The following is a 16,515-nucleotide window of genomic DNA, read 5'->3' on the forward strand; positions in this document are numbered from 1 at the left end:
ACAGGTGTTATATAAGCAAGACCTTTGTGAGTTGTAATCACAGGCTTTGTGTTCACAACTTCAAACTTGTATAATGCTTGAGGGGTAAACTACAGGTACCTATACTATACTGTATACTATGGTTACTGTCTCACATATGTTACCTGTTTAAATTTCTACATAGCCAAATAAATGTCATGCATTCATTAATCTTGGTAATTATTTAGACATTAGTAAATATATAAATGTAATTGAAAAGTAATTGAAATGTAATTGTTAATTACACATTTTTATAATGTAATTAATTACAATTACAATTACTTGTAATTGAAATATTTCTTAATTACAAATTACTTTCAATTACTTGAAAAAATGTAATTAATTGCAATTAATTACAATTACATTTTTAATTACCCCAACCCTGTCTGCCCCTTGACTGGTCTGTACCCCCATCCCCCATTCCCCTCCTCAGCAACCCTGACAGTCTACCTCTAACGCAGGGTTATCTGCCCCTTTACTGGTCTGTCCCCCCATCCCCCTTCCCCCCTCCCCACCATCCCTGACAGTCTACCTCTATCGCCGGGCTGTCTGCCCCTGGACTGGTCTGTCCCCCCATCCCCCTTCCCCTCTTCACAACATCCCTGACAGTCTACCTCTATCGCGGGGTTGTCTTTACCTTGACTGGTCTGTCCTTCCATCCCCCTTCCCCACCATTTCTGACAGTCTACCTCTATCGCAGGGTTGTCTTTACCTTGACTGGTCTGTCCTTCCATCCCCCTTCCCCACCATCCCTGACAGTCTACCTCTGTCGCGGAGTTGTCTTTACCTTGACTGGTCTGTCCCCCCATCCCCCTTCCCCCTTCCCCACCATCCCTGACAGTCTACCTCTATCATGGGGATGTCTTTACCTTGACTGGTCTGTCCCCCCATCCCCCTTCCCCCTCCTCACCATCCCTGACAGTCTACCTCTGTCGCGGAGTTGTCTTTACCTTGACTGGTCTGTCCCCCCCATCCCCCTTCCCCCCTCCCCACCATCCCTGACAGTCTACCTCTATCATGGGGATGTCTTTACCTTGACTGGTCTGTCCCCCCATCCCCCTTCCCCCTCCTCACCATCCCTGACAGTCTACCTCTATCATGGGGTTGTCTTTACCTTGACTGGTCTGTCCCCCCATCCCCCTTCCCCCCTCCCCACCATCCCTGACAGTCTACCTCTATCATGGGGATGTCTTTACCTTGACTGGTCTGTCCCCCAATCCCCTTTCCCCCTCCTCACCATCCCTGACAGTCTACCTCTATCATGGGGATGTCTTTACCTTGACTGGTCTGTCCCCCCATCCCCCTTCCCCCTCCCCACCATCCCTGACAGTCTACCTCTATCATGGGGATGTCTTTACCTTGACTGGTCTGTCCCCCCCATCCCCCTTCCCCCCTCCCCCACCATCCCTGACAGTCTACCTCTATCATGGGGATGTCTTTACCTTGACTGGTCTGTCCCCCCTTCCCCCTTCCCCCTTCCCCCTCCTCACCATCCCTGACAGTCTACCTCTGCCGCTGGGTTTTCTGCCCCTTGACTTGTCTGTTCCTGCACAGCTGACTTCAGCCCCTCCAAACTGTGGTTACTCTTGGCTAGTCTCACATTCTTGTCCTCCTTCATTTTCACAAAACTCGTCATCCGTTCATGAGCGGAGTGGATCATCCGCTGGAGTTTGTCAGTCGTCTAATAAAAAAAAAATCCAATTGTATAAAGAAAGTGTTGTCTCAAAGTGTAATATAAATCCACTATTATTGGTGTGACCACAACAGTGGAATTGGTAATATATCTACAGTATGCGCCCCTAACATATACAGTATAACCCCCTAACATATACAGTATAACCCTCTAACATATACAGTATAGGTCCCTAACATATACAGTATAACCCTCTAACATATACAGTATAACCCTCTAACATATACAGTATAACCCTCTAACATATACAGTATAACCCTCTAACATATACAGTATAACCCTCTAACATATACAGTATAACCCTCTAACATATACAGTATAACCCTCTAACATATACAGTATAACCCTCTAACATATACAGTATAGGTCCTTAACATATACAGTATAACCCTCTAACATATACAGTATAACCCTCTAACATATACAGTATAACCCTCTAACATATACAGTATAACCCTCTAACATATACAGTATAACCCTCTAACATATACAGTATAACCCTTCTAACATATACAGTATAACCCTCTAACATATACAGTATAACCCTCTAACATATACAGTATAACCCTCTAACATATACAGTATAACCCTCTAACATATACAGTATAACCCTCTAACATATACAGTATAACCCTCTAACATATACAGTATAACCCTCTAACATATACAGTATAACCCTCTAACATATACAGTATATAACCCTCTAACATATACAGTATACCCTCTTAACATATACAGTATAACCCTCTAACATATACAGTATAACCCTCTAACATATACAGTATAACCCTCTAACATATACAGTATAACCCTCTAACATATACAGTATAACCCTCTAACATATACAGTATAACCCTCTAACATATACAGTATAACCCTCTAACATATACAGTATAACCCTCTAACATATACAGTATAACCCTCTAACATATACAGTATAACCCTCTAACATATACAGTATAACTCTCTAACATATACAGTATAACCCTCTAACATATACAGTATAACTCTCTAACATATACAGTATAACCCTCTAACATATACAGTATAACCCTCTAACATATACAGTATAACCCTCTAACATATACAGTATAACCCCTCTAACATATACAGTATAACCTCTAACATATACAGTATAACCCTCTAACATATACAGTATAACCCTCTAACATATACAGTATAAACTCTCTAACATATTACAGTATAACCCTCTAACATATACAGTATAACCCTCTAACATATACAGTATAACCCTCTAACATATACAGTATAACCCTCTCTAACATATATAACAGTATAACCCTCTAACATATACAGTATAACCCTCTAACATATACAGTATAACCCTCTAACATATACAGTATAACCCTCTAACATATACAGTATAACCCTCTAACATATACAGTATAACCCTCTAACATATACAGTATAACCCTCTAACATATACAGTATAACCCTCTAACATATACAGTATAACCCTCTAACATATACAGTATAACCCTCTAACATATACAGTATAACCCTCTAACATATACAGTATAACCCTCTAACATATACAGTATAACCCTCTAACATATACAGTATAACCCTCTAACATATACAGTATAACCCTCTAACATATACAGTATAACCCTCTAACATATACAGTATAACCCTCTAACATATACAGTATAACCCTCTAACATATACAGTATAACCCTCTAACATATACAGTATAAACCCTCTAACATATACAGTATAACCCTCTAACATATACAGTATAACCCTCTAACATATACAGTATAACCCTCTAACATATACAGTATAACCCTCTAACATATACAGTATAACCCTCTAACATATACAGTATAACCCTCTAACATATACAGTATAACCCTCTAACATATACAGTATAACCCTCTAACATATACAGTATAACCCTCTAACATATACAGTATAACCCTCTAACATATACAGTATAACCCTCTAACATATACAGTATACCCTCTAACATATACAGTATAACCCTCTAACATATACAGTATAACCCTCTAACATATACAGTATAACCCTCTAACATATACAGTATAACCCTCTAACATATACAGTATAACCCTCTAACATATACAGTATAACCCTCTAACATATACAGTATAACCCTCTAACATATACAGTATAACCCTCTAACATATACAGTATAACCCTCTAACATATACAGTATAACCCTCTAACATATACAGTATAACCCTCTAACATATACAGTATAACCTCTAACATATACAGTATAACCCTATACATATACAGTATAACCCTCTAACATATACAGTATAACCCTCTAACATATACAGTATAACCCTCTAACATATACAGTATAACCCTCTAACATATACAGTATAACCCTCTAACATATACAGTATAACCCCTACTATAAACATATACAGTATAACCCTCTAACATATACAGTATAACCCTCTAACATATACAGTATAACCCTCTAACATATACAGTATAACCCTCTAACATATACAGTATAACCCTCTAACATATACAGTATAACCCTCTAACATATACAGTATTAACCCTCTAACATATACAGTATAACCCTCTAACATATACAGTATAACCCTCTAACATATACAGTATAACCCTCTAACATATACAGTATAACCCTCTAACATATACAGTATAACCCTCTAACATATACAGTATAACCCTCTAACATATACAGTATAACCCTCTAACATATACAGTATAACCCTCTAACATATACAGTATAACCCTCTAACATATACAGTATAACCCTCTAACATATACAGTATAACCCTCTAACATATACAGTATAACCCTCTAACATATACAGTATAACCCTCTAACATATACAGTATAACCCTCTAACATATACAGTATAACCCTCTAACATATACAGTATAACCCTCTACATATACATAACCCTCTAACATATACAGTATAACCCTCTAACATATACAGTATAACCCTCTAACATATACAGTATAGGTCCTTAACATATACAGTATAACCCTCTAACATATACAGTATAACCCTCTAACATATACAGTATAACCCTCTAACATATACAGTATAACCCTCTAACATATACAGTATAACCCTCTAACATATACAGTATAACCCTCTAACATATACAGTATAACCCTCTAACATATACAGTATAACCCTCTAACATATACAGTATAACCCTCTAACATATACAGTATAACCCTCTAACATATACAGTATAACCTCTAACATATACAGTATAACCCTCTAACATATACAGTATAACCCTCTAACATATACAGTATAACCCTCTAACATATACAGTATAACCCCTCTAACAGTATATACCTCAACATTACAGTATAACCCTCTAACATATACAGTATAACTCTCTAACATATACAGTATAACCCTCTAACATATACAGTATAACCCTCTAACATATACAGTATAACCCTCTAACATATACAGTATAACCCTCTAACATATACAGTATAACCTCTAACATATACAGTATAACCCTCTAACATATACAGTATAACCCTCTAACATATACAGTATAACCTCTAACATATACAGTATAACCCTCTAACATATACAGTATAACCCTCTAACATATACAGTATAACCCTCTAACATATACAGTATAACCCTCTAACATATACAGTATAACCCTCTCCTAACATAACATACAGTATAACCCCTCTAACATATACAGTATAACTCTCTAACATATACAGTATAACTCTCTAACATATACAGTATAACCCTCTAACATATACAGTATAACCCCTCTAACATATACAGTATAACACTCTAACATATACAGTATAACCCTCTAACATATACAGTATACGTCCCTAACATATACAGTATAACCTCTAACATATACAGTATAGGTCCCTAACATATACAGTATAACCCCTCTAACATATACAGTATAACCCTCTTACATATACAGTATAACCCTCTAACATATACAGTATAACCCTCTAACATATACAGTATAACCCTCTAACATATACAATAAAACCCTCTAACATATACAGTATAACTCTCTAACATATACAGTATAACCCTCTAACATATACAGTATAACCCTCTAACATATACAGTATAACCCTCTAACATATACAGTATAACTCTCTAACATATACAGTATAACCCTCTAACATATACAGTATAACTCTCTAACATATACAGTATAACCCTCTAACATATACAGTATAACCCCTCTAACATATACAGTATAACCCTCTAACATATACAGTATAACCCTCTAACATATACAGTATAACACCTCTAACATATACAGTATAACCCTCTAACATATACAGTATAACCCCTCTAACATATACAGTATATACGTCCCTAACATATACAGTATAACCCTCTAACATATACAGTATAACCCTCTAACATATACAGTATAACCCTCTAACATATACAGTATACGTCCCTAACATATACAGTATAACCCTCTAACATATACAGTATAACCCTCTAACATATACAGTATAACCCTCTAACATATACAGTATAACTCTCTAACATATACAGTATAACCCTCTAACATATACAGTATAACCCTCTAACATATACAGTATAACCCTCTAACATATACAGTATAACCCTCTAACATATACAGTATAACCCTCTAACATATACAGTATAACCCTCTAACATATACAGTATAGGTCCCTAACATATACAGTATAGGTCCCTAACATATACAGTATAACCCTCTAACATATACAGTATAACCCTCTAACATATACAGTATAACCCCTCTAACATATACAGTATAACCCTCTAACATATACAGTATAACCCTCTAACATATACAGTATAACCCTCTAACATATACAGTATAACCCTCTAACATACACAGTATAACCCCCTAACATATACCGTATAACCCTCTAACATATACAGTATAACCCCTCTAACATATACAGTATAACCCTCTAACATATACAGTATAACCCTCTAACATATACAGTATACGTCCCTAACATATACAGTATACGTCCCTAACATATACAGTATACGTCCCTAACATATACAGTATAACCCCTCTAACATATACAGTATAACCCTCTAACATATACAGTATAACCCTCTAACATATACAGTATAACCCTCTAACATATACAGTATAACCCTCTAACATATACAGTATAACCCTCTAACATATACAGTATACGTCCCTAACATATACAGTATACGTCCCTAACATATACAGTATACGTCCCTAACATATACAGTATAACCCCCTAACATATACAGTATAACCCTCTAACATATACAGTATAACCCTCTAACATATACAGTATAACCCTCTGACATATACAGTGTAACCCTCTAACATATACAGTATAACCCTCTAACATATACAGTATAACCCTCTAACATATACAGTATAGGTCCCTAACATATACAGTATAGGTCCCTAACATATACAGTATAACCCTCTAACATATACAGTATAACCCTCTAACATATACAGTATAACTCTCTAACATATACAGTATAACCCTCTAACATATACAGTATAACCCTCTAACATATACAGTATAACCCTCTAACATATACAGTATAACCCTCTAACATATACAGTATAACCCTCTAACATATACAGTATAACCCTCTAACATATACAGTATAACCCTCTAACATATACAGTATAACCTAACTACTAACCCCTAACATATACAGTATAGGTCCCTAACATATACAGTATAACCCTCTAACATATACAGTATAACCCTCTAACATATACAGTATAACCCTCTAACATATACAGTATAACTCTCTAACATATACAGTATAACCCTCTAACATATACAGTATAACCCTCTAACATATACAGTATAACCCTCTAACATATACAGTATAACCCTCTAACATATACAGTATAACCCCTCTAACATATACAGTATAACTCTCTAACATATACAGTATAACCCTCTAACATATACAGTATAACCCCTCTAACATATACAGTATAACCCTCTAACATATACAGTATAACCCTCTAACATATACAGTATAACCCTCTGACATATACAGTATAACCCTCTAACATATACAGTATAACCCTCTAACATATACAGTATAACCCCTCTAACATATACAGTATAACCCTCTGACATATACAGTATAACCCTCTAACATATACAGTATAACCCTCTAACATATACAGTATAACCCTCTAACATATACAGTATAGGTCCCTAACATAAACAGTATAACCCCTCTAACATATACAGTATACGTCCCTAACATATACAGTATAACCTCTAACATATACAGTATAGGTCCCTAACATATACAGTATAACCTTCTAACATATACAGTATAACCCTCTAACATATACAGTATAACCCCTCTTACATATACAGTATAGCCCCAATTTCAATTCAGAAATAACAACAATTCTATGCCGAAGTACAGTAGGTAACAACAAACTCGTATTTTATGTGTAGGTTTGAAACAGGAAAATGCTTCAAGGAATAAAACCAAGAAAATGAGTATTGCACAATTAAAAGGACTTTCATATTTATAACATTATAATTACAAAACAATCCGTTCTTTTTGAAATCCACTAATTCCTACCCCATTTTGCTGAGAACCATTAAAACAAGCCATTCTGGCCAGACAGCGTTCCTTTCGACTGATTATCCATCTCATGTCACGACTTTTCAACTCAGAATCCAGATATTCACGGCATATCTGTAGTCTGGAGAGGAAAATGTCCTCCATATTTTCCTTCAACCTGAAAATAACACAATTACAGTGTAAGACAGGATATTGTTGTGAATATAGGTCCTATGGGTGTTGCAAGTTATTTTGAAGATGCTCCACCGCCGACAGAGCATGAATGATATTTATTATTTGAACAATAGTTGGTGTTTAATCGTGTATATATGTGACTAATTAACACAAAAAATAACATAAGATAATTTATTTCGCCTTTAGCGCATGTGCAATCAATTTTTCATTCCATGTAGGATATAGCACTACGGAATTTTTTCGGGATGCAATTAATTATTTTTCATATTCTTAACTTGAAGTAAAATTAGAAGCTAAAAACTTTTCAATGGTGGTAATGGTGAAAAGTAAGTACTTTTTGTAACTGAAGAAAAATACTAAATCGTCTGTTCCTGTTTTTGATAGTGAAAAAAATACCATTTGTCAGCGGTGGAGCATCTTTAACAAACTAAGGGAGATAATTTAGTTTGGATGTAAAAAGAATTATTTCCCTTCGATTGCATTTCTTTTAACATGGACAGTTGATATAAAGAGGTAGAACTAAAAGGATATATTCTTTAATTCATCAACAGTTATACAGTATGTAACTATACTACAATATAGTGTATATGATAGGATATGAGAAAAAAAACTACTGGCTGGACACCCATTATCGTGAAAAAATGGACATTTTTCTCGTATTTAATGTATGATTTTTAGGCATCTAAATAATCTTTACCTCACAACAGTTCAGTTAATAGCTGTTTCTATCAATTTATAACCAATTTTATAACAAAAGCAGTTGTTTGAAAAAAGCTGCAACATATCGTAATCACGTCAAGTTACTGTACCCATTATCGTGATTTTTTTCAAAAAAATATTAAATATAGTTATGTGAGATGAAATGAATAAAATTTAATATCAATATATTCACGAATATCTAAATATTTTTAAAAATAAAATATTTGATGTGAAAACATTTATGTTTACCTTGACCACTGTACCTTGCGACCTTGACTACTGTACATTGTGACCTTGACTATTGTACATTGTGACCTTGACTACTGTAAATTGTGACCTTGACCACTATACCTTTTGACCTTGACATTGTCATACCTTGACACATGTTTGTTGGGTACTGTACATAATTGCTGGGTAGTAACCACCATCTTTCCATCCTCGTAACTCTGGAGTTTTCCTTTCAGTTCATTTATCTGAAATGAAAACCAATGCATGTTCACAGACATAAAAAATTGCAGAAGTTTTCATCAACCACACAAACAAGTGCAATAAAATGTAACAAGTAGCAAGTCCAATACAAGTGTAATACAAGATTGAAGAATAATACAAGTACCATGTATAAAACAAGTACCAAGTATAAAACAAGTACAAAGTATAATACAAGTACCATGTATAATACAAGTACCATGTATAATACAAGTACCATGTATAATACAAGTACCACGTATAATACAAGTACCACGTAAAATACAAGTACCATGTATAATACAAGTACCATGTAAAATACTAGTACCATGTATAATACAAGTACCACGTATAATACAAGTACCACGTAAAATACAAGTACCATGTAAAATACTAGTACTATGTATAATACAAGTACTAATTGTAATACAAGTACCAAGTATAATACAAGTACCATGTATAATACAAGTACCACGTATAATACAAGTATCATGTATAATACAAGTACTAATTGTAATACAAGTACCAAGTATAATACAAGTACCACGTATAATACAAGTACCATGTATAATACAAGTACCATGTATAATACAAGTACCATGTATAATACAAGTACCATGTATAATAAAAGTACCATGTATAATACCAGTACCAAGTGTAATACAAGTACCATGTATAATACAAGTACCATGTATAATACAAGTACCATGTATAATACAAGTACCATGTATAATAAAAGTACCATGTATAATACCAGTACCAAGTATAATACAAGTACCATGTATAATACAAGTACCATGTATAATACAAGTACCATGTATAATACAAGTACCATGTATAATACAAGTACCATGTATAATACAAGTACCATGTATAATACAAGTACCATGTATAATACCAGTACCAAGTATAATACAAGTACCATGTATAATACAAGTACCATGTATAATACCAGTACCAAGTATAATACAAGTACCATGTATAATACAAGTACCATGTATAATACAAGTACCATGTATAATACAAGTACCATGTATAATACAAGTACCATGTATAATACCAGTACCAAGTATAATACAAGTACCATGTATAATACAAGTACCAAGTGTAATACAAGTACCAAGTGTAATACAAGTACCAAGTGTAATACAAGTACCATGTATAATACAAGTACCATGTATAATACAAGTACCAAGTATAATACAAGTACAACGTATAATACAAGTACTATGTATAATTCAAGTTGATAATAAGACCATTCTAACATGTATATCAACCCTAAGGCTTATCCTGTAAATGCCTACCTCCTTTCTGAGCTCCTTGATGATCTGACCATACCTGGCCACATGGAAGTCAACATTGAGGACATTCTTCTTCAACTGCAACAAATATATGAGGTCATTATCAATTAATCATGCTTACTAACGAACAAACTGAGCTGGAGGTTTATCTCTGCCCCTAAGATCAACAAATCACTGGTAAGCTACAGTTTATTTAAGCAATTTTAATACAGAGACCCCAAAATGACTTAATTATGTAAATAAAGGCATAAACTTTATCTTCATATAGAATCTATGGTCTATACTGGTGCCAGGGTTTTACAAACAATGTCCATAAATCGTGCATTATGTCTGCAAAGCTCTGGCATCTCAAGAATCTATTATAAAGATTGTCTGCATAACCAATAATCCCATATTGATGAATGTTTCACAATGGAAAATCATGAGATAAACTCTGTAGCATAAGATTCCTGGAATAAGAAATAACTTAGTGGGATAACAAGTTCCCCAACACAAGCCTCTTATTTATCATGTTTATCTAAACTCTCTTTAAATAGTTCATTTTTGTGATTTTGAAAAGCTTGTGCCTACTTCAAAAATTGAAAACTAACTAACGGAAGTGTGATAAACAACAGTCAATTTTTAGGGATATATTCCAGAAGGTAGAACAGCCATTTTGACAGTGATCTGTTGACGTGAACATGTTAGTGACATCATGATGGACACGTTTTGGGTGTCATTTATACTCTCAGATTCACTTTGGCTTGATCAGTTTATATAGTAGAAGTGACAAGTGAACATCAGGATAACTGTAAACCTTTAACATACATTTGTATTGATTATATGTACCCAGCCTACTATGCTTTCAGACAGGGTGCGAAATTGTCCCTATGGGTAGTAGTGGTGCACTGCCTCAGTGAACTGCAGAAAATTTTCTGCTTTTTATATGTTTCAAATTATCTGATGTTTAAAATGCATGTACATATCTTTTTGCAACAAGAGATCCCAGAGGGATCTTGGAGCCCACCAAAGAATGATCTGTGTCTGACAACAGAAAGAGGGATCTTTTCCCTGCTTTTCAAACTTTTACTACATACTATATATGAAACTTGAGAAAGATCCTTTCAGTACTTTCTGAGATATGTAGCAGTAACAAACTTCAATTATCAAAATCCAAGAAGGCTACCTGTCGATCATCTTGCTGACCGATAAGTCCGAAAATGCACTACACCCCTCGGGGAACCTGCACATGAAATTTGAGAAAGATCCCTTCAGAACTTTCTGAGAAATAGTGGAAACAAACTTTAACTATCAAAATCCAAGATGGCCGACGGTCAGCCATCTTGTTCACTGATTGGTCCCAAAATGCAATATGCACAACTAGGGTCCTAGGGGAACCTACATATGAAATTTGAAAAGATCCCTTCAGTACTTTCTGAGATATAGCGGTAACAAACTTTAAATATCAAAATCCAAGATGGCCACCAGTCGGCCATCTTGTTGACCGATTGGTCCCAAAATACAATATGCACAACTAGGGCCCTATGGGAACCTACATGTGAAATTAAAAATATCCCTACAGCACTTTCTGAGAAATAGCGGTAACAAGAATTGTTAACGGATGGATGGATGGAAGGACAGACTAATGACGGACCACGGACAAAAGGCGAATTGAATAGGCCACCATCTGATGATTGTGGGCTAAAAAAATAAAAACATATAAAATTAATAAAGTGAATAGTCGGTCAAAGAACGCTAAAATCTGTAAAAATGGTGTTAAGATATCCAGTATAATTTCTTATGAAATAGAAAAATAAAATTTCCCATCAAAATCGTTCTGCATGCAAAGAAATTAATCTATATCATAGGAATCCTAAAATGTACTCCCGACTGGCTCTGTCCTTGCTGACATTTCCATGCAGCTTCCCTTTCAAAGAGTTGGGCAAATTAATTTTTAGAACTGTGCTAAATTTACAAGGGATTGATATGTTTTCACGGTCAGCTATGATTAACCTGCATATTTACCTGAGTCTGTATATATTTTCCCTGTTAGCTATGATTAACCTGTATATTTACCTGAGTCTGTATATGTTTGGCCCGGTCAACTATGATTAACCTGAATATTTACCGGAGTCTGTATATGTTTTACCCTGTCAGCTATGATTAACCTGTATATTTACCTGAGTCTGTATATGTTTGGCCTGGTCAGCTATGATTAACCTGTATATTTACCTGAGTCTGTATATGTTTGGCCTGGTCAGCTATGATTAACCTGTAGATATACCTGAGTCTGTATATATTTTACCCTGTCAGCTATGATTAACCTGTATATATATTTACCCGAGTCTGTATATGTTTTACCCTCTCAGCTATGATTAACCTGTATATTTACCTGAGTCTGTATATGTTTGGCCCGGTCAGCTATGATTAACTTGTATATTTACCTGAGTCTGTATATATTTGGCCCGGTCAGCTATGATTAACCTGTATATTTACCTGAGTCTGTATATGTTTTGTCCTGTCAGCTATGATTAACCTGTATATTTACCTGAGTCTGTATATGTTTGGCCTGGTCAGCTATGATTAACCTGTATATTTACCTGAGTCTGTATATATTTTACCCTGTCAGCTATGATTAACCTGTATATATATTTACCTGAGTCTGTATATGTTTTACCCTGTCAGCTATGATTAACCTGCATATTTACCTGAGTCTGTATATGTTTTACCCTGTCAGCTATGATTAACCTGTATATTTACCTGAGTCTGTATATATTTGGCCCGGTCAGCTATGATTAACCTGTATATTTACCTGAGTCTGTATATGTTTTACCCTGTCAGCTATGATTAACCTGTATATATATTTACCTGAGTCTGTATATGTTTTACCCTGTCAGCTATGATTAACCTGTATATTTACCTGAGTCTGTATATGTTTGGCCCGGTCAGCTATGATTAACCTGTATATATATTTACCTGAGTCTGTATATGTTTTACCCTGTCAGCTATGATTAACCTGTATATATATTTACCTGAGTCTGTATATGTTTTACCCTGTCAGCTATGATTAACCTGTATATTTACCTGAGTCTGTATATGTTTGGCCCGGTCAGCTATGATTAACCTGTATATTTACCTGAGTCTGTATATGTTTGGCCCGGTCAGCTATGATTAACCTGTATATTTACCTGAGTCTGTATATATTTGGCCCGGTCAGCTATGATTAACATGTATATTTACCTGAGTCTGTATATGTTTGGCCCTGTCAGCTATGATTAACCTGTATATTTACCTGAGTCTGTATATGTTTGGCCCGGTCAGCGTACTTAAGAGTGTTGTACGTATCCTCATATGACAAACTGGATGGGCTTAAAAACACAAAGCATTAAAATGATAAATATAAATGACAACATTTACCACTGAAAATTTGAAAACTCTATCCATTTGAAGTGATGTTGGTGTAAAGTTTTACTTGGATAAGCTTAGCCAATTTTGTACCACTTCAATAGGGCCTAGTTCCCCAGAACTTTTGCAATTACCAATATTAACGTGTGTAGCCAATCAGAATCCAGTATTCTGTCATGTGAAATTGTGATGAATAGTGCCATTTAAACAAGGCCATAATAGATAATTAACACATACATTTCAATATGATGTCCCGGTTAGTAAATGTTTACCTTACAGCCGCTATCATAACAGTTTGACAGTTGCCCCCGAGGGAGTCCTTCAGCAGTCGGGTCAGCTTGCTGTCTCGGTATGGCACATAGCCTTTGTACTAAAGGAAATTAGCATTGGTTATACAACATTCCATTTGATACTTCCCATTTTCATATAAACTGGGAGTTTTAGCATTTTACAAGAAGAATTTAACATAGAACATTGTTTTAAACATCCAAGGCAACATCCAATTTTTTCATCATGTTCATGAAATGCTGAGGTCTACCATATGTTTCGTAGACTTTAGTGGGAAACAGATATAGAACTATAGACTAACAAAACAGCTTGACTCTTCCAATTACGTTTGGATTTTTGTTTTTACAAAAATTTTACAATTTAAATGCTAAAGTCGAGAATATATATTAATTCTTACCTTGCTGTCTGCCAAGGCATTTATACAGTTTCCAAGTGCAAGGAGTGAGCGGTTGATATTAGCACCCTCACGGAACCTTGCCCCACAATTTTTGGTCACGGTTGCTCTCTCCGAGCCAGCTAGATCCACTAGACACATCTTAGCTACACGTACCTCTGTTGAGACATTGGCTGTCCTATCTCGCTGTCGCACAAACACCTACAGAAATCAATGAACACATGTTATTAGAATGATAGCAAGGGAATCCCAGAAGGATCTTAGCGTCCGCCAAAGACTTATCTTTGTTATATGACTGTGAGTTTTGTCGTTTTCTGATTGGTCTAGACCGCTCAGACAGGTCTTGACAAAATGCAATGTCAACCTGAGACCGATGAACACCTGTTCAGAGGTTGCCATTGCAAATCCGGTAACCTGGCTATAAATAGATACAGGGAATTCCCTGTCTCTTCCACATTATTAACCAATCAAAATAGAGCATTGTCGATCATCGGACAATAGCCAAATCCAACATGGCAGACAACAGTGAGGTAGGATTAGGAAAGATGCTTTCACACATTTTTAAATATAGCTATATGTTCGAAAGTGATATTGTGAAGAAGTACAGCAGAAGTACTAAAAGTACTTACTTAGGATATATGGATGAAGATTTTCTTGATTTTTTTAATTAATTAGTCTTTGCGCTGTCCTTGTTTCAAAATTGTTCCAATAGCAAAACTTGTATCATTGTATCGTTTCATATAACAAAACAATTATTGGCTTTTTGTAGGTTAATACGAGGAATTGTTAAACCTTTGAAAGGTGATATTTCCCTCGTCCTTTGGCCTCGGGGAATATCACCTTTCTCAGTTTTAACAATTCCTCTATTAACCTGCAAAAAGTCTTTGTATATACAATATTTGTATAATGTCAAATAATGAAAAGAGGGATCTTTTCTCTTCTTTTCCCTCTTCCTTTGAAATACAAATACACATACAAAAATTTCAAATAGTAACTTCAGATACATCTTTAGGAGAATATAAAGTTGTTTTTTACAAAGATGTGTTCTGTGGTTTTTAGATGAATTTTTTAAACAAAAAACGGTCCTAAATATGCCTAGATTATGAAAATCATATAGAAATGTGGAAATTTTGTGAAATCTAAATAATAGAGGATATGTATCTAATTGCGTTCATACCAGTGTTCACGCAATAAAAACACTGTTCAATGCCAGAGTCACATGCAATATCAGGGTGGTTTGGTGTCCTAGCTACTGAACAAACGATTTATAAGAGTTATCATGGTATACTACCTGAAAGACTGCATGGGAGCGCGATGACTCAGCGTTGGCATCAGTAGGGTGTTGTGTTCTGTTTTGATTTCCAAAGTGCAGCATGTGAAGGAGTTCTTGAGCGTCCCGAGGCTGCAATGTCACCAAATTCACAAATTTTATTTTAACTAATTTCAAAACAGCAGTTTTAGCATGCAGGTCTATAGACAGCATC

The 16,515-nt window shown here is 35.1% G+C and overlaps 1 protein-coding gene across 2 annotated transcripts in view; it reads right to left on the reverse strand.

Moving 5' to 3' along the window:
• The window catches only part of LOC138330440 (kinesin-like protein KIF18B), a 53,681-nt gene that overhangs the window by 26,081 nt on the left and 11,085 nt on the right, over positions 1-16,515 (reverse strand). Inside the window, exons 5-12 of one of the 2 annotated variants that reach the window (XM_069278069.1) lie at positions 16,323-16,433; positions 15,035-15,232; positions 14,622-14,719; positions 14,237-14,312; positions 10,969-11,043; positions 9,575-9,672; positions 8,324-8,483; positions 1,526-1,699 (exon numbers count right to left, since the gene is read on the reverse strand). In XM_069278069.1, the coding sequence (XP_069134170.1) occupies positions 1,526-1,699; positions 8,324-8,483; positions 9,575-9,672; positions 10,969-11,043; positions 14,237-14,312; positions 14,622-14,719; positions 15,035-15,232; positions 16,323-16,433 (990 nt within the window). Of the gene's footprint in view, positions 1-1,525; positions 1,700-8,323; positions 8,484-9,550; positions 9,673-10,968; positions 11,044-14,236; positions 14,313-14,621; positions 14,720-15,034; positions 15,233-16,322; positions 16,434-16,515 lie in introns of both variants that reach the window. The other variant, XM_069278068.1, reaches the window with a different exon arrangement.

This window comes from Argopecten irradians, chromosome 8, assembly GCF_041381155.1.
Source record: "Argopecten irradians isolate NY chromosome 8, Ai_NY, whole genome shotgun sequence".
NCBI lineage: Eukaryota > Metazoa > Mollusca > Bivalvia > Pectinida > Pectinidae > Argopecten > Argopecten irradians.